Source organism: Thunnus albacares, chromosome 18 (assembly GCF_914725855.1).
Source record: "Thunnus albacares chromosome 18, fThuAlb1.1, whole genome shotgun sequence".
Lineage (NCBI taxonomy): Eukaryota > Metazoa > Chordata > Actinopteri > Scombriformes > Scombridae > Thunnus > Thunnus albacares.
The window spans coordinates 6387447-6414519 of NC_058123.1; the positions used below are offsets into that span (position 1 = coordinate 6387447).

General features: G+C 36.1%; 4 protein-coding genes across 7 annotated transcripts in view; all 4 read left to right on the forward strand.

The window, feature by feature from the left end:
* Positions 1-27073, forward strand: part of LOC122967880 (proteinase-activated receptor 2-like) — a 42271-nt gene that overhangs the window by 1570 nt on the left and 13628 nt on the right. Inside the window, exons 1-7 of one of the 4 annotated variants that reach the window (XM_044332671.1) lie at positions 11248-11446; positions 13815-13829; positions 14939-14965; positions 15345-15359; positions 16336-16377; positions 18114-18152; positions 18186-18221. In XM_044332671.1, coding sequence (XP_044188606.1) covers positions 11374-11446; positions 13815-13829; positions 14939-14965; positions 15345-15359; positions 16336-16377; positions 18114-18152; positions 18186-18221 — 247 coding nt within the window. In that variant the 5' untranslated portion in view covers positions 11248-11373. Of the gene's footprint in view, positions 1-11247; positions 11447-13814; positions 13830-14938; positions 14966-15344; positions 15360-16335; positions 16378-18113; positions 18222-27073 lie in introns of those variants that run through there. The other 3 variants (XM_044332669.1, XM_044332670.1, XM_044332672.1) reach the window with 3 other exon arrangements.
* Positions 1024-2640, forward strand: LOC122968963 (proteinase-activated receptor 2-like). Its single transcript, XM_044334516.1, has 2 exons — positions 1024-1030; positions 1125-2640. Exons 1-2 carry the CDS (start codon positions 1024-1026, stop codon positions 2138-2140), a joined length of 1023 nt encoding a protein of 340 aa, XP_044190451.1. The 3' UTR covers positions 2141-2640.
* Positions 2746-4293, forward strand: LOC122968966 (proteinase-activated receptor 2-like). The gene is made up of 2 exons (XM_044334518.1): positions 2746-2764; positions 3028-4293. The coding sequence occupies exons 1-2, from the start codon at positions 2746-2748 to the stop codon at positions 4053-4055; spliced, it is 1047 nt and encodes a 348-aa protein (XP_044190453.1). The 3' UTR covers positions 4056-4293.
* LOC122968968 (proteinase-activated receptor 2-like) lies at positions 19011-23659 on the forward strand. The gene is made up of 4 exons (XM_044334519.1): positions 19011-19022; positions 19632-19664; positions 21198-21221; positions 22532-23659. Exons 1-4 carry the CDS (start codon positions 19011-19013, stop codon positions 23657-23659), a joined length of 1197 nt encoding a protein of 398 aa, XP_044190454.1.

Consider the following 27073-nt stretch of genomic DNA (forward strand, 5'->3'; position numbering starts at 1 on the left):
GGAGGAAAAAATTATTACATGATAATCAGGTCAGAACTATTTTGAATTATTGCCATATACACTAGCATGTGGTATCCATGTATGGCTTTTAGGGTGTATATATATAGTTATTTATGTACGAAATATATAATATGAAATTTTGTTGAAATTTTTCCACCTGCCAGGTACAATGAACAGTTCTCAAGTTATGCGAAGGACAATCCTACATACATGCATACAGGCATGGTCAGTGGTAGTGTCTGTAATGTGCATTCCTGGATATTAAATGTTCATTTGCAATTTTCTGTAGTGGTCCCAGTAATATTTGCTGGTAAAGTGTGCTAAAGTAGCGTATCACATGACATGGTTACGGTACGTTTGAGTGAAAAAGGGTATAAATGCGGTTGCAAGAACAATACTTTCCACTCATATCTTGGGATGTTTCATATGTTTCACTCTGCAGATTCTCGTTTCTCACTCTGCATTGAAATTTTTGTCAGAGTGATTATTATTTGGGGCGCTTTAACTACATGTTCAACCTCTGTCATGACTCTATGTGCCTTTTTTCTGCCTCTTTCCCAGTCGATGATCATGGAGGCTGCACTGGAAATTATGAATGAAAATTTTGACAGCGTTTTGCGTGCAAATTCAGGAAGCTCCTCTCTGCCCAGTTACCACAATTGCAGTCAAATCAAGCGCACCTGCAATGCAGTCACCCCATAGTAAACTGATATAACAGCTCCATGAGTCGCATGTTTTACCTTCAAGACTCGTATTTTACTGCTGTTGTTCATAGTTTGTGATGTGAAAACATCAGAGAAATAAAAAGTTTGCGTCCTGGTATTAGTTCAGTTATAAAATCCAAACGCACCACAGAGGAAACAGTCAGTCTGCGCTGCGCTGCTGTTCTCTGTTTCCATCATCTCACGCTGATTCATTTTAAAAGAGCAACGGCCAACGGTGAAACTTCATCACTCTGCTGGCCAACCAGTGGTGAAACTTCATTACTCAGACACTCACTCACTTACAGATAACCGCGGTTACATGGCTGGTCTGTGGCTCATCCAGCCAAAAAATACTTCTACATTAACATACGTTGAATATAGGCCCTGTTTGTTTGATGTTTTGGTCTTGATTGCCTTTAGTCAGATCCAAAGACAAAGAATTCCTGAGCAGTCATCTTACAACTATCTTCCTCCCAATCATCTACATCATTGTGTTTGCTGTGGGGCTGCCCACCAACGCCATGGCAATATGGGTATTCCTCTTCAGGACCAAGAAAAAGCGCCCGTCGTCAATCTACATGGCAAACCTGGCTCTGGCTGATTTGCTCTTTGTCATCTGGGTACCCCTGAAGATATCATACCACTTCAACGGGAACAACTGGATCTACGGAGAAGGGCTGTGCAAAGTGCTGGTGGCGTTTTTCTACAGCAACATGTACTGCTCCATCGCCTTTATCACCTGCATAAGTGTCCAACGTTATTGGGCGGTGGTCCACCCACTGTCCGCGCAGCAGAGGGACAACCGCATACCCGTTGCCGTCTCCATCACAGTCTGGGTGGTGGTCTGGCTTATCACCATCCCTCTCTACCTGTATGACCAACAGGTCAGAATAACAAACTTCAAGCCAAAAATCCTTACCTGCCATGATGTCACCAGGGAAAGTCAGGTGAAAATAGCAGCTGGCTACTTCCTGACAATGGGAACTCTGGGATTTGTTGTTCCCACTATTGTGTGTATCATATCCTACATCCTCATGCTCAAAGCTCTCAGGAACAGCATGACAGATGCTGCCATCACCAAGAAGCGACGGAAGGCTGTGGTCTTGATGATCACGGTGTTGGTTATGTTTTTAGTGTGCTTTACCCCCAGTAACATCATGCTGCTGGTACACTATATCCTCTTGTTGGGCGGGGCTGACAACCACCTGTACAGATTTTACATCACCACCCTGTGCCTGGCTAGTCTCAACAGCTGCATCGACCCTTTTGTTTACTACTTTATCTCCAAGGACTTCAGGGATCATGTGAAGAACACGTTCCTCTGCAGGAGTGAGAGAACAGTGAAGAGGATGAAGGTTTCCTTCAGGGCTCCGAAAAACTCACAAGAGCAACACACCACGCCTAAGTCAGGAAACACACAGAGCACTGAATGCTAGTGGATTAATCATTATTAAGCTGTTTTATTCCTGATCATTATCTCTCTTCAGATATCGTTTTTTGGTAACACTTAATTTACAGGTCTCTTTATTTGTATATTAAAATAAAATAAAGTGTTACCTTTTTTTTCTTATTCTACTGTGACGTCTTCCACCTCAGGTTTGGTTCAGTACACGTAAGGAAATTTAGGAGTCATCTTTGGCAATGACCTCCTGTTTCAGAGCTTTGAGCTGTCTAAATTACTGCTTATATTGTTTTAATACATTTAATTGTCTTTATATCTTTTACGACAAACTTGTTTTATGCACTTTGCTTGATGCAGTTTGCTTGATTTCAGCAGGATATGAATGATTGCCTTTATTTAGTTTTAATGGGTCTAATCTTTTATTCCATGTTGTAATTTGATGAATTTTCTGTCAGTGTTTGATGTGCCAGAATTGAGACCCAAACCTAAAATGGGCAAAATTTAGCAGGTTTTATAATGTAGGATAAAAGTTTTTCTGTGTTTTTAAAGTAATAATTTTTGCTTGTATATCTACATTTTAGTTTGTCAATAAAAGTAATTGTCTAACTAGCAGTTTCCTGACTCTGTGGACGGGTCAACATGGGAAAGATCAATTCCGGTACTTCTCATTTTCAAAACAATCCTGATATTTTAACCTTTGTTCACAATCCAGGGTTGTGTTCATCTAAAATTCCTGTCAAAGACAAAATTTCATCCCAATTATTTATTCTGTGTGTAGAAGATTTTTCATACCTCCCAGGGCCTGGCATAATGTCAGAAATGTCTCTTTCTTTGTCCAACTGTAAAAATACCAACTAATTTATTGCCATTTTGTGAAAACACACATCATCCACCCTTCTTTGTTTTTTCTTCTTTTCCCAGATGGGGTAGAAGTCAGATCCCAATACAAGGAAATCCTGAGCAGTCATCTTACAACTATCTTCGTCCCAATCATCTACATCATTGTGTTTGCTGTGGGGCTGCCCACCAACGCCATGGCAATATGGGTATTCCTCTTCAGGACCAAGAAAAAGCACCCCTCGTCAATCTACATGGCAAACCTGGCTCTGGCTGATTTGCTCTTTGTCATTTGGGTCCCCCTGAAGATATCATACCACTTCAACGGGAACAACTGGATCTACGGAAAAGGGCTGTGCAAAGTGCTGGTGGCGTTTTTCTACAGCAACATGTACTGCTCCATCGCCTTTATCACCTGCATAAGTGTCCAGCGTTATTGGGCGGTGGTCCACCCACTGTCCGCGCAGCAGAGGGACAACCGCATACCCGTTGCCGTCTCCATCACAGTCTGGGTGGTGGTCTGGCTTATCACCATCCCTCTCTACCTGTATGACCAACAGGTCAGAATAACAAACTTCAATCCACAAATCTTTACTTGCAATGATGTCACCAGGGAAAGTTGGCTGAAAATAGCAGCTGGCTACTTCCTGACAATAGGAACTCTGGGATTTGTTGTTCCCGCTATTGTGTGCATCATATCCTACATCCTCATGCTCAAAGCTCTCAGGAGCAGCATGACAGATGCTGCCATCACCAAGAAGCGACGGAAGGCTGTGGTCTTGATGATCACAGTGTTGGTTATGTTTTTAGTGTGCTTCACCCCCTATAATGTCATGCTGCTGGTACACTATATCCTCATGTTGGGCGGGGCCGACAACCACCTGTACAGATTTTACATCACCACCCTGTGCCTGGCAAGTCTCAACAGCTGCATCGACCCTTTTGTTTACTACTTTATCTCCAAGAATTTCAGGGATCATGTGAAGAACACGTTCCTCTGCAGGAGTGAGAGAACAGTGAAGAGGATGAAGGTTTCCTTCAGGGCTCCGAAAAACTCACAAGAGCAACACACCACGCCTAAGTCAGGAAACACACAGAGCACTGAATGCTAGTGGATTAATCATTATTAAGCTGTTTTATTCCTGATCATTATCTCTCTTCAGATATCGTTTTTTGGTAACACTTAATTTACAGGTCTTTTTATTTGTATATTAAAATAAAATAAAGTGTTACCTTTTTTTTCTTATTCTACTGTGACGTCTTCCACCTCAGGTTTGGTTCAGTACATGTAAGGAAATTTAGGAGTCATCTTTGGCAATGACCTCCTGTTTCAGAGCTTTGAGCCGTCTAAATTACTGCTTATATTGTTTTAATACATTTAATTGTCTTTATATCTTTTACGACAAACTTGTTTTATGCACTTTGCTTGATGCAGTTTGCTTGATTTCAGCAGGATATGAATGATTGCCTTTATTTAGTTTTAATGGGTCTAATCTTTTATTCCATGTTGTAATTTGATGAATTTTCTGTCAGTGTTTGATGTGCCAGAATTGAGACCCAAACCTAAAATGGGCAAAATTTAGCAGGTTTTATAATGTAGGATAAAAGTTTGTGTGTGTTGTTTAAAGTAATAATTTTTGCTTGTATATCTACATTTTAGTTTGTCAATAAAAGTAATTGTCTAACTAGCAGTTTCCTGACTCTGTGGACGGGTCGACATGGGAAAGGTCAATTCCGGTACTTCTCATTTTCAAAACAATCCTGATATTTTAACCTTTGTTCACAATCCAGGGTTGTGTTCATCTAAAATTCCTGTCAAAGACAAAATTTCATCCCAATTATTTATTCTGTGAGTAGAAGATTTTTCATACCTCCCAGGGCCTGGCATAATGTCAGAAATGTCTCTTTCTTTGTCCAACTGTAAAAATACCAACTAATTTGTTGCCATTTTGTGAAAACACACATCATCCACCCTTCTTTGTTTTTTCTTCTTTTCTTTTGAAATGGCATTTTAACACCGTAATTGTTCACTTCAGTTAATGATTGTCACTCAGCTCTTGTTCACTCCTCCTCTGTTACACTGCTGCACAGAATACCACGGGAGGTGAAGGTAAACTTTTATGGAACTTTATTTGTCACTGTTCTCAGTTTACACACAACATGTTAGCATATGCAACCAATAATACAATTGACGTCTCCCAACAAAACTCTTCTTCTCCTCTTCTTTTTAACCCTCTCCACAATTTCCCTACTATGGCAAGTAACCTAGGTCACAAAATACATACCCCTCAATATTATTTCCCATTTACTGCCTTACATCATGTTGAAGAACTTTGTGTTTGGTCATCTAACTGGTCATCAAGTCAATATGACCAAATAATGATTTCTTTATTCAGGTGGGATCTGTCACTGTAGATTTCACAAAGTACATAATAAAAGGCAACTGCAGTTTTCAACATATTAAACGTGCAGTTGGAGTTTGTGCTTCCTGTTTGGGACTTGACAAAAGTAAGAGAATAAAACTTTCTCCAAAGTAAAAATAATCTTTACAAATTGAACCAGTTTTTCAATTTCAGGTACCAAATTTCATTGCAATCCATCCAATAGCTGTTGAGACGCTTTATAAGCTGCAAGAGAATATGCAAATAAATACAAGGACTTACTATTTTGTCAATGTTTTGTATTTCCTGTATACATATATACAGGAAACACCCCAGGTGTCACCTTTTCTTGGCCTTGTGATTTATCTGTCTGCTCTCTCTGCTGGTCCTCCAGCTGTTGGCCAAACATTTTATTCTGCTGGGGTTGTTGTTGTTGTTTTGAAGATTGTTTTGTTTTGCTTTGGTTGCTGTGATCACGATGGGACAACGTCTCAAGGGAGAGGATGGGGTGGGTGTCACATTTTGTTTGGCCTTGTGATTTACCTGTCTGTTCCCTCTGGAGGTGTTCATGAGGGCAGCTTGCAACAGCTGAGGGCCCACAGGGTTCCCAGGTTATTTAAGTCCAGGCTGCAGCACAGCTCAGTCTCACATTCTTCTCTGACTGCTTACGGCTGCTGCTGGTTGCGGCTCTCTGTTCTCCCCTTCAGCTACTTGGTTTGGTTTAGTTCTGTTTCTGTAGTTTGGTTATGTTTTATGTTTGCTTTTGACTCTTTGGTTGCTTGTTTGTTTATTTTTGTAGATCACATGACTTTTGTATCTGTTTATAATGTGTAATGAGGTGAGATTATTCCCATAAGCCTCTAGGGGTTTTCTAAATCTCACCTGCACAATTTATTTCTTCTCTTTTGTTGTGTTGTTTTATGTTGTTTTGCTTTTACTGTGCAAATAAATAAATAAAAATAAATAAATAAAGTTTACGTTCTTGCATCTTAAAACACTCACATACACACTTTATATTCATGCACATCACACATCAATGACTCCACTGATTTCCACACTCCATATTGTGAATGCTTAGTTAATTTTGTTTGATTTGGTCTAATTTGGTTAATTTGTGTTAATAAACTTATTTTCTGTTAAAACTAAGCATGATGTGTGTCCTATTTTGTTGTGGTCATTATATATATATTTACTGAAAAGATTATTTTATTGCACATATGTTTCACAGTGAAAAGCTTTCAGTCATGTCTTACTTTGTACTTTCTTTAAATATTCACCACTTTTAAAACAAAACAATCTTTTGTCTAAATGTAACCTTTGTATCATTGTGAGTGAAAGACAACCAAGAAACAACACTTAACTGATCAGCAAACATCCCTCTTTGGCATAGTTTGTTTAATGCTTCCCCCTGCTGGTGAGAAATGTGCAGTACATCCTATATGTACATTCATTGAACACTTTATTAGGAGCACCTGTGCAATCTAATGCAATCCAATACAACAGCTCTGACATAAATTCTACTTTTACGAAGCTTATACATTTTCAGTTTTTGTTGACATTGTCAGAAAGGTGATAACTTTGTGTTTATTTATGAGGTTATAGTGGGTGATGGTGGTGAACTGGAGTGCGTTATAAATTATTGCAAATATTTTGCCCCCCTCATGTATGTTAATAGGGTGGAAACTTTTTACTCCACTGGATTCATTTCACAGCTTGAGCTTCTTTTCACATAAAGACTAAAATGTAAAACCAAGTTAAGAGTATATAACCTTGTTAAAATTAGCTCCATTTTGACAGCAATGTAATGCTGCTTACAGGTTACTGCATCAGTAATAATGTTTATAATATTCATAAGTAAGGCTGGATTACCAACCAGGCAGAGCAGCAACTGACCAGACCCCCAGGTGGCCCCAAAAGTTTCCATGTTATTGGGGTCTACATAATTTGATAAATTGCATTTTTTTTTATAGAAATCTTCATAGAAATTTGCACCACTGAATATCAACTCTGACAGGTCTTCCATTCTCCATCTTGTGGTCCTGGTCTTGAAGAGAGACTGGGTCAGAATCTAGTTATAAGACTTGAATCGTTTTAATTTATATTGAGCTCATTTGTTGTAAAGTTGTGTTTTATCTTTTTCGACACAGAAAACTGAGGACAAGGTAGTATTATTCCATCATAGGAGTACTGTAAGGCTGCAACCAACAATTATTTTCATTATTAATAGGTCTGACAATTATTTTCTTTAATAAATGATTGATTGTTCAGTGTATAAAATGTCAGAACATAGTGGATAATTCCTATCATTATTCCTTGAAGTCCAAGTTAACATATAATGTGTTAAACGTAATATTGTCTTAAAACAACAGTCAGGTGTCCATATGAACAGTGAAAAAGGTTTTCCTCGCTGTCATCATTCCCCCTGTTCATATTGGCTATTAAAAGATCCCCTTCAAAAGTACTTTCAATGGAAGTGATGAGGGACAAAATCCACAGTGTGTCCACACAGTCATTTTGCACAAAAATGTATTTAAAAGTCTACCTGAAGTTATATGATGCTTCAGCAGGTTGAGTTAGTCATATCAAGTAGATATCTGCCACATTTACAGTCTTTTTAGCATCAAATTCCCTCTTTGTGTTTCCTCAGACAGTGTTTCCCTGTTGAGCTGCAGTGGAAGTATAGTAACAAAAAGAGGAACTCAGATATCTGCTTGATTTGACTCATTTGCAAAAAACCTTCATATCAGCTTCATAAAAACTTTTGGATACATTTTTGCACAGAAGGAGGACTGTGGATTTTGGCCCCCATGGTCAGTGTGAACAGGAGGAATGATTATGGCAAGAGAAAGCTACTTCAGTGTTCATTTGGGCACCTGACTGTTGGATAAGAGAGGCTTGAAAAACTGTGAACCTGTCCTTTAACATATTCTTTCATCTGACCAATAGCCCAAACCCAATTATATAAGAAATATATGTCATATATAAGAAAACTAGCAAATATTCACGTAGGACAAGCTGGTACCAGAGGATTTCTGGCATCTTTGCTCAGAAAGATTACAATAAATAATTATGAACATTTCTGGCAATTAATTGTCGATCATATCAGCAAATCAATTAATCAACAAATAAGTTTGGCTCTAGAGTCCTACTCCCATGTGTAGTGGGGCAAAAAACTAACTTTTGCCTGTAGGAGGTAAATCCTGCCATGTTCATAAGGAGTATTTTTACTGCAGTATTTTTATTGCACTGCACTATGTACTTTGACATATTCTTTGATACTATATCAGTAGATATCTAGAGATATCATTGATAAGCGGGTTTTGAGTCTTTCCACATAATGTTCCTGTGGTACAGATGAAGAGAAATGCGTGTTCTTGCTGGTAATGACGGAAGGAAGATGAACTCATGAGTGAGATTATGATCATATTACTGAAATCAACCCAAGCTGTGTCTTGTTCGGTTAAATATAGGCCTGGTTTGTTTCATGTTTTGGTCTTGATTACTCTAATTATATAAATTACATAAGTTATATGTAAAATGTATGTTATAATGCTGCTGACTCAGAATCAGAGGACTTTTATTACAAGTAGGAAACAGGTCAAAGTGTTCACAGCTGAAAGGAACAGAGACCAACTCACATTTGCTTATTTTCTTATTCTACTTTCAATTCTTCCACCTCAGGTTTGGTTCAGTGCATGTAAGGAGTCATCTTTGTCAGTGACCTCCTGTTTTAGAGCTTTGAGCTGTCTAAGTTATTGCTCATGTTTTTTGTAAATACATTTAATTGTTTTTATATTTTTTTATATTCATTTTGCTTGATGCAGTTTTTACTTGATTTCAGCAGGATATGAATGATTGCCTTTAAGCAGTTTCAATTGGTCTAATCTTTTATTCCATGTTGTAATTTGATGAATTTTCTGTCAATGTTTGATGTGCCAGAATTGAGACCCAAACCTAAAATGGGCAAAATTTAGCAGGTTTTATAATGTAGGAAAAAAAGTTTTTCTGTGTTTTTAAAGTAATAATTTTTGCTTGTATATCTACATTTTAGTTTGTCAATAAAAGTAATTGTCTAACTAGCGGTTTCCTGACTCTGTGGATGGGTCGACATGGGAAAGATCAATCCAGGTATTTCTCCTTTACAAAATAATCCTGATATTTCAACCTTTGCTCACAATCCAGGGTTGTGTTCATCTAAAATTCCTCTCAAAGACAAAATTTCATCCCAACTATTTATTCTGTGTGTAGAAGACTTTTCATACCTCCCAGGGCCTGGCATAATGTCAGAAATATCTCTTTCTTTGTCCAACTGTAAAAGTATCAATTAATTTGTTGCCATTTTGTGAAAACACACATCATCCACCCTTCTTTGTTTTTTCTTCTTTTCTTTTGAAATGGCATTTTAACACCGTAATTGTTCACTTCAGTTAATGATTGTCACTCAGCTCTTGTTCACTCCTCCTCTGTTACACTGCTGCACAGAATACTACGGGAGGTGAAGGTAAACTTTTATGGAACTTTATTTGTCACTGTCCTCAGTTTACACATAACATGTTGGCATATGCAACCAATAATACAATTGACATCTCCCAAAAAAAAAACTCTTCTTCTCCTCTTCTTTTTAACCCTCTCCACAATTTCCCTACTATGGCAAGTAACCTAGGTCACAAAAAACATGCCACTCAATATTATTTCCCATTTACTGCCTTAGAGCATATTGAAGAACTTTACTTTAACTGTCACTGTAGATTTCACAAAGCACGTAATAAAAGGCAACTGCAGTTTTCAACATATTAAACATGCAGTTGGAGTTTGTGCTTCCTGTTTGGGACTTGACAAAAGTAAGAAAAATAAAACTTTCTCCAAAGAAAAAATAATCTTTACAAATTGAACCAGTTTTTTCATATTTTATACTTTTATGAGCTTGTCTTGTGTTTAGACTCAACCCAAAGTCACATCTCCAGCTTGTCCAGAATGCAGCAATTCAGATTATTAGAGGAGTAGAAAGACGTGGTCACATCACTCAGCTGCATATTTACCTTAGTTACTAGATTGCTTCAGAGCTGTTTTTTAAGATTTAACTGATCATCTTACATGATGAGGACAGTTTTGAAGTCAACAGGAAGTTATAGGGTGCTTTTACTCACTTTCGTTGCAACATCAGGTAATATCATGTATCAGTTGGCACACAAAAAGATAAAGAGGACGTGGCAAACTTTGTACAGACTAGAGACATTTACACTGATGAAGTGCATTTGTCCACTCAATGTATATTAATCCATTGAATCTAATTAATCCAGAATATTGAGTTGTTGATTTTTTTTTGTTTGTTTGTTTGTTTTTAGATTTTTGGGTGTGTGTGTTTTTTTAAGGTGTATTATATATATTTATCTGACCAAGACTCAAAAACCCAAATGCATAAGAAATATATATATAATATATAAGAAAAATAGCAAATATTCACATATGAGAAGCTGGTAACAGATAATTAATACTTATGTACTTATAGTGAAGCAATAGTTTGAATGCATGGTTTTTGCTTGTAATAGAGTATTTTATGCTGTGTTACTGTCACTTCTAAAATTCAATGCATAATCTAAATAGAAGGACAATAACCACCAAAGTCCATAAATGAAACCTGCAGACCTAAAAAAAAAAAAAAGTCACACACGCTGGTCATTTAAACATAAAATAATATCTTCTGACAATATATAAGTTATTCTTTGATATTATATCAGTGGAGGCGTAGAAATATCATTGATAAGCGGGTTTTGAATGTTTCCATATAATGTTCCTGTAGTGCAGATGAAGAGAAATGTGTGTTCTAGTTATCAATGACGGAAGGAAGATGAACTCATGAGTGAGATTATTATCATATTACCGAAATCAACCTGAGCTGTGTCTCGGTTGGTTAGATGCGGTCAGCTGACTCAGTGACATCAACTAGTGTCCAAATCATCTATTTGAAGAGGGGATGGCACTTCAAACAGTGAAGCAGTAACACCATCGGACATTACATTACATTTTATTTTAACACGCTCTTGCAGCCATGACTTTAAAGACTCGATGGTCTCACCTGTTTCTCCTTTTGTGTTGCGTCCAGACTTGTCTTTGTCAGTCAGGTAAGATATTGCTTTGTTTTTTTCCATCACTAATGTTTTATGCTGTCATGAAAACATTCAGCTCAGGTAGATTTAAAATCCAAAAAGACTTGGCCATAACCTAGTAGCCTATATGGCTGGACCGTGTATGGTGAATGTGTGAAATTGTGGACAATTTGTTACAGAGATAGTCAGTGTCAGGGGCGCCGGATTCATTTCAGAAGTGCGGGGTGACCGCGGACGCACACACGGTTCCATTCATACTTTTCTGGGGTCGCGGACACAGATATTGTATGTTCATGTATATGCTTTATTACCAACAATCCTACCGTATAAACCTGGAATCTGTGTGTAACAGCTGACCTCTTTATATACAGTCAATGGTGTAGATGGGTAGCAGAACACAGAACATTATTTACCGTTAGATCCTTGCCGATCCTGTTAATGAAGTTACTGCTGCTGTGCCAGGTGCGTGAATGCGCACATCACTAATGTATCGTTTCAGCTGCTGTGTGATGCTGCAGGTATTTAATAAAGTCAAAGGAAAGAATCTGACGCACAGCCAACTGTGGACGACAAACATCAGTACTGATGTTTTTGCAACATCACGGATTACATTCAGTGACACCTGAACGATATTAATGTACAATTCAGTCTCAAACTGTAACCTTTTCTGACGGACATGTCAGTAGATTATGTTATAGATGCGACATACTAGAAGAGTAAAAGAAAATACATGAAAGTTGATTTGTTATGTTGGAGAGCTCTGTGTGCGCACCTCTGTTGACTAAAGACACACAAACTGTGTCTTTTACTCTATCTGCAATTTTCATTTACTAGCAGCCTCCCTTTACCTCGAGCTCACTTTTCACTGTCTGATCTATTCATATTCGTAGCAGCACCAAAGTCAACATCTTATCCAAATTTATATGAAATGATCAGAAAATTCGAATGGAAATGATGTACTCTTTGCAGAAAAAGAAGCAAAAGTTGTTTTTTTTTTCAATTTCACTCCCAAGTTCTGAGAAATTGTAGTAATTCTAATACATAAAAACAACACGTCTAATTCCACCAACTACACACACAGGTCAGAACTGTATTGAATTACTGCCATATACACTAGCATGTGGTATTCACGAAACGCTTTCAGGGTGTTTATGTTCATTTTTTTAATGACAAAATGTAATGCGCAATTTTGTTTGAAAATGAAATGTTTGCTAAGCAGTATGAAACTCAAACCTCTCCCACCACAATCAACCTCTTGCCAAATATTATTCACTATTTAAGCCCTACATTTGTGCAACTAATTTGCAATAACTATTTTCATTCACTTGTAACAGTCAGTGCCAATGCATGAAGTGGTGTGATGCTCATATAGTGCAAAGAAAAGAAACTGATCTTTTTTTATCTTAATTTATTTCTTGGAATTTTCCCAATTTCTTTCTGTCCTTCTTTGTCACATCTTGCCTGGACTTTGGGTGTTTTTTGGTCTTATGTCGTGTTCTGTGGGGTCTCCTGGTTTTGTATGTCTGTTTAGTTCCTTGGTTCATAAGGGTTTTCTTGTATGATTTGGGTGGTGGGTTTTAGAGGACTGCATCATTAGTTTGTTGCGTTGTGTGCTTGGGTGTGTTTGTGGTTGGTTTTGGATGGGTTAGTGTAGATGGCATTGAGTTTGTTTTCTGGATTTTTGTTCTGTTTCCCTTGTGTGTTCATGTACTCCTCCACACCTGCCCTGTGTCCTCAGTCAATCAGCTCCCTGTATGTTCATTCCCCTCTCGAGTTCTCCACCCATCTCCCCACCTGCACCTCATCTCCTTGTTAGTTCAGTTTCTTTAAGTTCTGGTTTTCTGTTCAGTACTTGTTGGATCGTTTTGTGTTGTTTCTGCTGCTAGTTCTGTTCAGCTCTGTTTGCCTGTCCATGACCATCCACAATTAAAGGAGAGTTTTTAATCATATCTGCATTCCGGCCTCTGCGTTTGGGTCCACTCCTGCTTCCCCGAGTTTGACACTTCTTTAACCAGTTAATTAAAGTTCAAATTATGGGATGGTCCCAGTAAGGATACGGTACATAATGTTTCTGCTCATTATATTTAGTTATATTGTTTTATTCTGTATTCATTCAAATGGAAAAGTAGAGGTAAAAAAAAAACATACAGTATGCTTGTTTATTTGGTGAAAATCACATCTCCTGTCCTGTACCTCTTACACCTCTGCTGATATTGCCCCAAATCTACAACCAGTTAAGATGGAAATGGATGGTTCAATAAAACAAAACAAAGAACATGCAAAGTCCCTGTTTGTAATGTGTGTATATTTATGTATTTCTGCATAGCAGTAGTATACACTCCTTTATTACGTGTGTAAATCTCTTTGTCTTTTGTTATTCCAGGTGAATATGAAGAGGGTAAGTGAATGCAAATAAATTCTCCTAATATATAACATTCAGTTATAATTCTGATGTTTACAATGTCTACTTCTACCATAAGCTGTGCTTTACCATGTACTATACCTTCACCTCAGCCTCCCTTTACCTCAAACTCACTTTTCACTGTCTGATCTCTTCATGTTCGTAGAAGCACCAAAGCCAACATCTTATCCAAATTCACATAAATGAAAACAAAATTCAAATGAAAATGATGTACTCTTTGCACAAAAGGTGGCATAAGTTTATTTTCTCAATTTCACCAACCTGGATACCCAAGTTCTGGGAAATTGTAGAAGTTCGAACACCAAAAAAAGAAAAAACAAACAAAAAAAAAATACATGTCTAACTCCACCAACTGCACACAAATAAATTATAGGTGGAAAAAAACACTACGTGATAAACAGATCAGAACTATATTGAATTATTACCATATTATACACTAACATATGGTATTCACATCTGCCTTTTAGGGTGTATATATATAGTTATTTTATATACGAAACATTTAATGTGTAATTTTGTATGAAAAGAAAATGTTTTCTAAGCAGAATGAAACTCAAACCTCTCCCACCACAATCAACCTCTGTACAAATATTATTCACTATTTAAGCCCTACATTTATGTAACTAATTTCTAATAACTATTTTCATTCACTTGTAACATTCAGTGTCAATGCATGATGTAGTCTGATGTTCATATAGTGCAAAGAATAGAAACTGATCTTTTATAATCTTAATTTATTTCTTGGAATTTTCCAAATTTCTTTCTATCCCTTTTTAACCAGTTAATTAAAGTTCAGATTATGGGATGGTCCCAGTAAGGATATAGTACATAATGTTTCTGCTCATTATATTTAATTATATTGCTTTATTTTGTATTTATTCCTGTACTCCTGTACCTCTTACACCTCTGCTGATATCGCCGCTGATACAGCCAGTTTAGATGGAAATGGATGCTTCAATAAAACAAAACAAAGAACATGCAAAGTCCCTGTTTGTAATGTGTGTATATACATGTTATTCTGTATAGTAGTAGTATACACTCCTTTATTACGTGTGTGTAAATTTCTTTGTCTTTTGTTATTATAGATCAAGGTCCAGGAGACGGTCATCCACGTGAGTGACTAAAAATAAATTCTACTAATATATAACATTCAGCTGTAATTCTAATGTTTACAATGTCTACTTCTACCATCAGCAGAATATTGTTTTATTCTGTATTCATTCAAATGGAAAAGAAGAGGTAAAAGAAACTTACAGTATGCTTGTTTATTTGGTGTGAATCACATCTCCTGTCCTGTACCTCTTACACCTCTGCTGATATTGTCACAAAGCTACAGCCAGTTTAGATGGAAATGGATGCTTCAATAAAACAAAACAAAGAACATGCAAAGTCCCTGTTTGTAATGTGTGTATATTTATGTAATTCTACACAGTAGTAGTATACACTCCTTTATTACGTGTGTGTAAATCTCTTTGTCTTTTGTTATTCAAGGTAAATATGAAGAGGGTAAGTTACTGCAAATAAATTCTCCTAATATATAACATTCAGTTGTAATTCTAATGTTTACAACGTCTACTTCTACCATCTGCTGTGCTTTATCATGTACTATACCTTCACCCCAGCCTCTCTTTACCCTTTAGTAATTTCACCTCCAAAAACAAAAGAAAAAAAAATAACACGTCTAACTTCACCAACTACACACAAATGAATTATAAGAGGAAAGAAATACTACATGATGAACAGATCAGAACTATACTGATTTATTGCCATATGCACTAACATGTGGTATTCACATTTGCCTTTTAGGGTGTATATATATATATGTAGTTATTTGTTTATGAAAAATGTCATGTGCAATGTTGTTTGAAAAGAAAATGTTTTTGCTAAGCAGTATGAAACTCAAACCTCTCCCTCCACAATCAACCAAATATTATTCACTATTTAAGCCCTACATTTATGCAACTAATTTGCAATAACTATTTTCATTCACTTGTAGCATTCAGTGTCAATGCATGAAGTAGTGTGATGTTCATATAGTGCAAAGAAAAGAAACTGATCTTTTATCATCTTAATTTATTTCTTGGAATTTTCCCAATTAATTTTTGTCCTATTTTAACCAGTTAATTAAAGTTCGGATTATGGGATTGTCCCAGTGAGGATATAATACATGATGTTTCTGCTCATTATATTTTATTAGATTGGTTTATTCTGTATTCATTCAAATGTAAAACTAGAGGGGAAAAAACATTATGCTTTTTTATACGACGTGAACCACATCTCCTGTCCTGTACCTCTTACACCCCTGCTGATATTGCTGCAAAGCTACAACCAGTTTAGATGGAAATGGATGCTTTAATAAAACAAATCAAAGAACCTGCAAAGTCCCTGTTTGTAATGTGTGTATATACATGTTATTCTCATAGTAGTAGTATACACTCCTTTATTACATGTGTGTAAATTTCTTTGTCTTTTGTTATTCTAGGTCAAGCTCTAGCAGGTATAATACCTATAGACAGTCCACCAGGTGAGTGACTACAAATAAGTTCGACTACTATATAACATTCAGTTGTAATTCTAATGTTTACAATGTCTACTTCTACCATCAGCTGTGCTTTACCATGTACTATACCTTCACCTCAGCCTCCCTTTACCTCAAATTCACTTTCCACTGTCTGATATATTCATGTTCCTAGCAGCACCAAAGTCAACATCTTATCCAAAATTAGATGAAATGAACACAGAATTCAAATGGAAATGATGTACTCTTTGCACAAAAAGTGACATAAATGTGTTTTCTCAATTTCACTGACTTGAAACTGGTCTTTTTTTAATTTTAATTTATTTCTTGGGATATTCTTAACTTCTTTCTGTCCTATTTTAACCAGTTAATTAAAGTTCATATGATGGGATGGTCCCAGTGAGGGTACACTACATAATGTTTCTGCTCATTATATTTAGTAATATTGCTTCATTCTATATCCATTCATGACAATGAAACATGTTCATGTTTTTGCTTCATGTCTAATTTGTCTAAAGTGCCTGTAAAGCAAGTTATGCACAAAGTCAGATTTCTGATTTTTTTTTAACTGATGTGGTGTTTTGCTCTGTTCATCCTCTTTCCAGCCTCTTTGTCAAGATATACTGTAGGAAAGAATAAACATTACAATTAACAATAGCAATAGAATTAGAATAAAATTATAAACAATAGAATATCTCATTGCATCTTCCCTGTGCTGGGCCACAAAAAAAGTCTTGATCAGTATTTCTTATCATGTTGATGTGTTTTGAATGTTAAGTTTTGATGATGTGAATTATTAAGTTCAAGGATCACAGGATTTAGTTGAAATGATGTCTACATGTGCTTTTCTTTTGGCAATCCCTCAATCAAACAAAGGTAGTGTGGAGAATCTAAACCCAAAAACTATTTTCAAGTTACGATTTTGAACAGTCACATTTCATAAGAGCTGATATTAGCAGCTTTCTCCTTCACAGGAACAAGTAGGTTACTGGTAGTGATAGTAAGGAGGCAGTTTGAGCATGATATTGTCTGGAAGGGATTATTTGGTGCTTCTGGTTTTATGGAATGAAATGTGAGATTATTATATAGTTTTCACAAGCAGACCAAAAAAACTTTTCATTAAAGTTGAATAGGTCACAATTTTACCATTGTTGGTAAACTGAGACTTCATTTGCTCTGTCTAGTGTAATATGTACACTTCTGGCAGTCTGAAGTGTACTTTATAAAACATCTAACCTACTTATGCTATTTGTGCATCTTGTTTGTACATTCATCAACATAACGAGCCTCTGATACCACTGTGTTTTTTTCTATTCGTTGACTCGACGGGCAAGGAGAAGCAATTCAACATTTTTCATGGGGTATGTTCATATATTTCTCAAGAACCACTCATTCAAACAACTTCACACATCGACATTGCACTTCCTTGATTCCCAGCAATACACCTGTCAGGTATGAAGTAGATTGAATGAACACTTCTCAAGCTATAGGCTGGATGAGAATTACTTTGATCAAAATATATGATAAAGTTATATGTAAAATGGATGTTGTTGTAATGCTGCTGACTCAAGCTCAGAGAACTATTATTACAAGTAGGAAACAGATCAAAATGCTCACAGCTGAAAGGAACAGAGTGCAATTCACATTTGAGTTTCAGATGTAGTCAAATTATAGTTTGTTCCTGCATATAAACCTGCATACTTCTGCTTTTCACATGTTTTCATATTGTCACTTCACAACAGTTGGAGCCATGGCTGGTATAGAGAGCCGACATGGGGTGCATGGCTACCCCCGAGCCAACGAAGTACTGAGCAATGGACATCCAGACATGATCGGTAAAGTGAGCAAAGGTGGGTAGAAATCCCTGTTTGTAATGTGTGTATATTTATATTATTCTGCATAGTAGTAGTATACACCCTTTATTACATGTGTGTAAATTTCTTTCTCTTCTGTTATTCTAGGTCAAGGTCCAGTGGGTCCACCAGGTGAGTGACTGAAAATAAATAATAATATATAACATTCAGTTGTAATTCTAATGTTAACAATGTCTACTTCTACCATCAGCTGTGCTTTACCATGTACTATACCTTCACCTCAGCCTCCCTTTACCTCAAGCTCACTTTTCACTGTCTCATTTCTTCATGTTTGTTGCAGCACCAAAGTCAACTTCTTATTCAAAATTAGATGAAATGAACAAAGAATTCAAATGGAAATTATATACTCTTTGCACAAAAAGTGTCATAAGTGTGTTTTCTCAATTTCACTAATTTGGATACCTAAGTTCTGGGAAATTGCAGTAGTTTCACCACCAAAAAGAAAATAAAAAAAGAAGTATGTCTAACTCCACCAACTACACACAAATAAATTATAGGAGGAAAAAATTACTACATGATAATCAGGTCAGAACTATATTGAATTGTTGCCATATACGCTAACATGTAGTATTCATGTATATGGTGCGAACCAAATCTCCTGTCCTGTACCTCTTACACCTCCGCTGATATTGCTGCAAAGCTACAGCCAGTTTAGATGGAAATGGATGCTTTAATAAAACAAATCAAAAAACCTACTAAATCCCTGTTTGTTATGTGTGTATATACATGTTATTCTGCATAGTAGTAGTATACACAGTCCAGTAGATGGTCATCCACGTGAGTGACTACAAATAAATTCTACTAATATATAACATTCAGTTGTAATTTGTATATATTGTATTTAAGCCCTACATTTACACAACTAATTTGCAATAAGTATTTTCATTCACTTTTAACATTCAGTGTCAATGCATGAAGTAGTGTGATGTTCATATAGTGCAAAGAAAAGAAACTGATCTTTTATCATCTTAATTTATTTCTTGGAATTTTCCCAATTTATTTTTGTCCTATTTTAACCAGTCAATTTAAATTCAGATTATGGGATTGTCCCAGTGAGGATATAATATATGATGTTTCTGCTCATTATATTTTATTATATTGCTTTATTCTGTATTCATTCAAATGTAACAATAGAGGAGGAAAAAAACAACATTATGCTTCTTTATACAATGTGAACCACATCTCCTGTCCTGTACCTCTTACACCTCTGCTGATATTGTCGCAAAGCTACAACCAGTTTAGATGGAAATGGATGCTTTAATAAAACAAATCAAAGAACCAACTGATCCCTGTTTGTAATGTGTGTATATACATGTTATTCTGCATTGTAGTAGTATACACCCTTTATTACATGTGTGTAAATTTCTTTCTCTTCTGTTATTCTAGGTCAAGGTCCAGTGGGTCCAGTGGGTCCACCAGGTGAGTGACTGAAAATAAATAATAATATATAACATTCAGTTGTAATTCTAATGTTTACAATGTCTACCTCTACCATTAGCTGTGCTTTACCATGTACTTTACCTTCACCTCAGCCTCTCTTTACCTCAAACTCACTTTCCACTGTCTGATATATTTATGTTCCTAGCAGCGCCAAAACCAACATGTTATCCAAAATTAGATGAAATGAACACAGAATTCAAATGGAAATGATGTACTCTTTGCACAAAAAGTGACATAAGTGTGTTTTCTCAATTTCAGTAACTTGAAACTGATCTTTTTCAATTTTAATTTATTTCTTGGGATATTCTTAATTTCTTTCTGCCCTATTTTAACCAGTTAATTAAAGTTCATATGATGGGATGGTCCCAGTGAGGGTACACTACATAATGTTTCTGCTCATTATATTTAGTAATATTGCTTCATTCTATATCCATGCATGACAATGAAACATGTTCATGTTTTTGCTTCATGTCTAATTTGTCTAAAGTGCCTGTAAAGCAAGTAATGCACAAAGTCAGATTACTGATTTTTTTTAACTGATGTGGTGATTTGCTCTGTTCATTCTCTTTCCAGCCTCTTTGTCAAGATATACTGTAGGAAAGAATTAACAATACAATTAACAATAGCAATAGAATTAGAATAGAATTATTAATAATAGAATATCTCATTGCATCTTCCCTGTGCTGGGCCAAAACAAATCTTGATCAGTATTTCTTATCATGTTGATGTGTTTTGAATGTTTAGTTTGGATGATGTGAATTATTAAGTTCAAGGATCACAGGATTTAGTTGTAATGATGTCTACATGTGCTTTTCTTTGGGCAATCCCTCAATCAAACAAAGGTAGTGTGGAGAATTTAAACCCAAAATCTATTTTCAAGTTACGATTTTGAATAGTCACATTTCATAAGAGCTGATATTAGCAGCTTTCTCCTTCACAGGAACAAGTAGGTTACTTGTAGTGATAACTAGTTAATTAAAGTTCATATGATGGGATGCAACTAATTTGCAATAACTATTTTCATTCACTTGTAACATTCAGTGTCAATGCATGAAGTACTGTGATGTTCGTATAGTCCAAAGAAAAGAAACTGATCTTTTATCATCATAATTTATTTCTTGGAATTTTCCCAATTTATTTTTGTCCCTTTTTAAGCAGTTAATTAAAGTTCGGATTATAGGATAGTCCCAGTGAGGATATAATACATAATATATATAATTATATTGCTTTATTCTGTATTCATTCAAATGTAACAATAGAGGAGGAAAAAAACAACATTATGCTTCTTTATACAATGTGAACCACATCCCCTGTCCTGTACCTCTTACACCCCTGCTGATATTGCCGCAAAGCTACAACCAGTTTAGATGGAAATGGATGCTTTAATAAAACAAATCAAAGAACCAACTGAATCCCTGTATGTAATGTGTGTATATACATGTTATTCTGCATTGTAGTAGTTTACACTCCTTTATTACATGTGTGTAAATTTCTTTGTCTTTGGTTTTCTAGTTGAAGTTCATGTATATGGATCAGGTGAGTGACTACAAATAGATTCTCCTAATATATAACATTCAGTTGTAATTCTAATGTTTACAATGTCTACTTCTACCATCAGCTGTGCTTTACCATGTACTATACCTTCACCTCAGCCTTCCTTTACCTCGAGCTCACTTTTCAGTCTCATCTCTTCATGTTTGTAGAAGCACCAAAGCCAACATCTTATCCAAATTCACATAAAATGAAAACAAAATTCAAATGAAACTGATGTACTCTTTGCACAAAAAGTGCCATAACTTTATTTTCTCAATTTCATTAACCTGGATACCAAAGTTCTGGGAAATTATAGAAGTTCGAACACCAAAAAAAGAAAAAGAGAAAAAAAGAAAAAAACATGTCTAACTCCACCAACTGCACACAAATAAATTAGAGGAGGAAAAAAATACTACGTGATTAAGAGATCAGAATTATATTGAATTATTGCCATAGTATACACTAACGTGGTATTCACATCTGCCTTTTAGGGTGTATATATATAGTTATTTTATATACGAAACATGTAATGTGTAATTTTGTATGAATAGAAAATGTTTTCTAAGCAGAATGAAACTCAAACCTTTCCCACTACAATCAACCTCTTGCCAAATATTATTCACTATTTAAGCCCTACATTTACACAACTAAGTTGCAATAACTATTTTCATTCACTTGTAACATTCAGTGCCAATGCATGAAGTAGTGTGATGTTCATATAGTGCAAAGAAAAGAAACTGATCTTTTTTTTATCTTAATTTATTTCTTGGAATTTTCCCAATTTCTTTCTGTCCTTCTTTAACCAGTTAATTAAAGTTCAAATTATGGGATGATCCCAGTAAGGATACAGTACATAATGTTTCTGCTCATTATATTTAGGTATATTGTTTTATTCTGTATTCATTCAAATGGAAAAGTAGAGGTAAAAAAAAAACATACAGTATGCTTATTTATTTGGTGTGAATCACATCTCCTGTCCTGTACTTCTTACACCTCTGCTGATATTGTCACAAAGCTACAACCAGTTTAGATGGAAATGGATGCTTCAATAAAACAAAACAAAGAACCTGCAAAGTCCCTGTTTGTAATGTGTGTATATTTATGTTATTCTGCATAGTAGTAGTATACACTCCTTTATTACGTGTTTGTAAATCCCTTTGTCTTTTGTTATTCCAGGTGAATATGAACTAGGTGAGTGACTGCAAATAAATTTTCCTAATATATAACATTCAGTTGTAATTCTAATGTTTACAATATCTACTTCTACCATCAGCTGTGCTTTACCATGTACTATACCTTCACCTCAGCCTCCCTTTACCTCAAGCTCACTTTTCACTGTCTCAAAGCAAACATCTTATTCAAAATTAGATGAAACAAACACAGATGGAGGTTTCCATGGTAGAGGGAGCCCAGATGGGGTAGAAGTCAGATCCCAAGACAAAGAAATCCTGAGCAGTCATCTTACAACTATCTTCCTCCCAATCATCTACATCATTGTGTTTGCTGTGGGGCTGCCCACCAACGCCATGGCAATATGGGTATTCCTCTTCAGGACCAAGAAAAAGCGCCCGTCATCGATCTACATGGCAAACCTGGCTCTGGCTGACTTGCTCTTTGTCATCTGGGTCCCCCTGAAGATATCATACCACTTCAACAGCAACAACTGGATCTATGGAGAAGGGCTGTGTAAAGTGCTGGTGGCGTTTTTCTACAGCAACATGTACTGCTCCATCGCCTTTATCACCTGCATAAGTGTCCAGCATTACTGGGCGGTGGTCCACCCACTGTCCAAGCAGCAGACAAACAACCGTATACCCGTTGCCGTCTCCGTCACAGTCTGGGTGGTGGTCTGGCTTATCACCATCCCTCTCTACCTGCATGACCAACAGGTCAGAATAACAAACTACAATCCACAAATCCTTACCTGCCATGATGTAACCTGGCCCAGTCAGGTGAAAATATCAGCTGGCTACTTCCTGACAATGGGAACTCTGGGATTTGTTGTTCCCACTGTTGTGTGCATCATATCCTACATCCTCATGCTCAAAGCTCTCAAGAACAGCATGAAAAATGTTGCCATCACCAAGAAGCGACGGAAGGCTGTGGTCTTGATGATCACAGTGTTGGTTATGTTTTTAGTGTGCTTCACCCCCAGTAACATCATGCTGCTGGTACACTATATCCTCCTGTTGGGCAAGGCCAACAACAACCTGTACAGATTTTACATCACCACCCTGTGCCTGGCTAGTCTCAACAGCTGCATCGACCCTTTTGTTTACTACTTTATCTCCAAGGACTTCAGGGATCATGTGAAGAACACGTTCCTCTGCAGGAGCGAGAGGACAGTGAAGAGAATGAAGGTGTCCTTCAGGGCTCCGAAAAACTCACAAGAGCAACACACCACGCCTAAGTCAGGAAAAACGCAGAGCACTGAATGCTAGTGGATTAATAATTTTTAAGCTGTTTTTATTCTAGATCAATAACTCCTTTCAGATATTGTTTTTCGGTAATACTTAATTTTACAGGTCCCTTAATTTTTCATAGTAGTTTCCTGGAAAATTGCTGGTAATTTTATGGTATGAACCATTAAGTTTAAGGAAATTTTCCAGAAAGGGAAGAAAAAGTGTTGCTTTAGTTGGTAAGTACCAACTCATTATATTTGGGTTCTTGGTTGTAAATTTGCAAAACTTAGATTCTTAACAGTTCTTTAATTGACAGAAAAACTTAACTGAGTTTCTTTCATAAAAACTGCATGAGTCCATTTCCCATATACTACAAAACAAGGTAACCCTTTCAAAGAATGAACAGTTACTGTACCTAACAGCTACTTTTAGAAAATTATTGAGAAAAACTCCTGGAAATTAGTAGGAAATGAAAGGACCCGTAAATTAAAGTGTTATGCTTGATGCTTGATGCTCCGAAAAACACACAAGAGCAACACACCACGCCTAACTCAGATAACACACAAAGCACTGAATGCTAGTGGATTAATCATTATTAAGCTGTTTTATTCCTGATCATTATCTCCCTTCAGATATCGTTTTTCGGTAACACTTAATTTACAGGTCTCTTCATTTGTATAGTAAAATAAAATAAAGTGTTACCTTTTTTTCTTATTCTACTGTGACTTCTTCCACCTCAGGTTTGGTTCAGTACATGTAAGGAAATTTAGGAGTCATCTTTGGCAATGACCTCCTGTTTCAGAGCTTTGAGCCGTCTAAATTACTGCTTAAATTGTTTTAATACATTTAATTGTCTTTATATCTTTTACGACACACTTGTTTTATGCACTTTGCTTGATGCAGTTTGCTTGATTTCAGCAGGATATGAATAATTGCCTTTATTCAGTTTTAATGGGTCTAATCTTTTATTCCATGTTGTAATTTGATGAATTTTCTGTCAGTGTTTGATGTGCCAGAATTGAGACCCAAACCTAAAATGGGCAAAATTTAGCAGGTTTTATAATGTAGGATAAAAGTATTTCTGTGTTTTTTAAAGTAATAATTTTTGCTTGTATATCTACATTTTAGTTTGTCAATAAAAGTAATTGTCTAACTAGCAGTTTCCTGACTCTGTGGACGGGTCAGCATGGGAAAGATCAATCCAGGTATTTCTCCTTTTCAAAATAATCCTGATATTTTAACATTTGCTCACAATCCAGGGTTGTGTTCATCCAAAATTCCTCTCAAAGACAACATTTCATCCCAAGTATTTATTCTGTGTGTAGAAACTTTAATTTGAAGATTTTTCATACCCCCCAGGGCGTGGCATAATGTCAGAAATGTTTCTTTCTTTGTCCAACTGTTTGTCCAACTCTTTCTATATATAAAGTTAACATATAATGTGTTAAACGTAATATTGTCTTAAAACAACAGTCAGGTGTCCATATGAACAGTGAAAAAGGTTTTCCTCGCTGTCATCATTCCTCCTGTTTATATTGGCTATTAAAAGATCCCCTTCAAAAGTGCTTTCAATGGAAGTGATGAGGGACAAAATCCACAGTGTGTCCACACAGTCATTTTGCACAAAAATGTATTTAAAAGTCTACCTGAAGTTATATGATGCTTCAGCAGGTTGAGTTAGTCATATCAAGTGGATATCTGCCACATTTACAGTCTTTTTAGCATCAAATTCCCTCTTTGTGTTTCCTCAGACAGTGTTTCCCTGTTGAGCTGCAGTGGAAGTATAGTAACAAAAAGAGGAACTCAGATATCTGCTTGATTTGACTCATTTGCAAAAAACCTTCATATCAGCTTCAGAAAAACTTTTGGATACATTTTTGCACAGAAGGAGGACTGTGGATTTTGGCCCCCATGGTCAGTGTGAACAGGAGGAATGATTATGGCAAGAAAAACCTACTTCAGTGTTCATTTCGGCACTTGACTGTTGGATAAGAGAGGCTTGAAAAACTGTGAACCTGTCCTTTAACATATTCTTTCATCTGACCAATAGCCCAAACCCAATTATATAAGAAATATATGTCATATATAAGAAAACTAGCAAATATTCACGTAGGACAAGCTGGTACCAGGGGATTTCTGGCATCTTTGCTCAGAAAGATTACAATAAATAATTATGAACATTTCTGGCAATTAATTGTCGATCATATCAGCAAATCAATTAATCAACAAATAAGTTTGGCTCTAGAGTCCTACTCCCATGTGTAGTGGGGCAAAAAACTAACTTTTGCCCCGGGGCCCTGTAGGAGGTAAATCCTGCCATGTTCATAAGGAGTATTTTTACTGCAGTATTTTTATTGCACTGCACTATGTACTTTGACATATTCTTTGATACTATATCAGTAGATATCTAGAGATATCATTGATAAGCGGGTTTTGAGTCTTTCCACATAATGTTCCTGTGGTGCAGATGAAGAGAAATGTGTGTTCTTGCTGTTAATGACGGAAGGAAGATGAACTCATGAGTGAGATTATCATCATATTACTGAAATCAACCCGAGCTGTGTCTTGTTTGGTTAAATATAGGCCTGGTTTGTTTCATGTTTTGGTCTTGATTACTCTAATTATATAAATTACATAAGTTATAAGTAAAATGTATGTTATAATGCTGCTGACTCAGAATCAGAGGACTTTTATTACAAGTAGGAAACAGGTCAAAGTGTTCACAGCTGAAAGGAACAGAGACCAACTCACATTTGCTTATTTTCTTATTCTACTTTCAATTCTTCCACCTCAGGTTTGGTTCAGTGCATGTAAGGAGTCATCTTTTTCAGTGACCTCCTGTTTTAGAGCTTTGAGCTGTCTAATTTATTGCTCATGTTTTTTGTAAATAGATTTAATTGTTTTTATATTTTTTTATATTCATTTTGCTTGATGCAGTTTTTACTTGATTTCAGCAGGATATGAATGATTGCCTTTAAGCAGTTTCAGTTGGTCTAATCTTTTATTCCATGTTGTAATTTGATGAATTTTCTGTCAATGTTTGATGTGCCAGAATTGAGACCCAAACCTAAAATGGGCAAAATTTAGCAGGTTTTATAATGTAGGAAAAAAAGTTTGTCTGTGTTTTTAAAGTAATAATTTTTGCTTGTATATCTACATTTTAGTTTGTCAATAAAAGTAATTGTCTAACTAGCAGTTTCCTGACTCTGTGGACGGGTCGACATGGGAAAGATCAATCCAGGTATTTCTCATTTTCAAAATAATCCTGATATTTTAACCTTTGCTCACAATCCAGGGTTGTGTTCATCTAAAATTCCTCTCAATGACAAAATTTCACCCCAATTATTTATTCTGTGTGTAGAAGATTTTTCATACCTCCCAGGGCCTGCCATAATGTCAGAAATGTCTCTTTCTTTGTCCAACTGTAAAAATATCAACTAAATTGTTGCCATT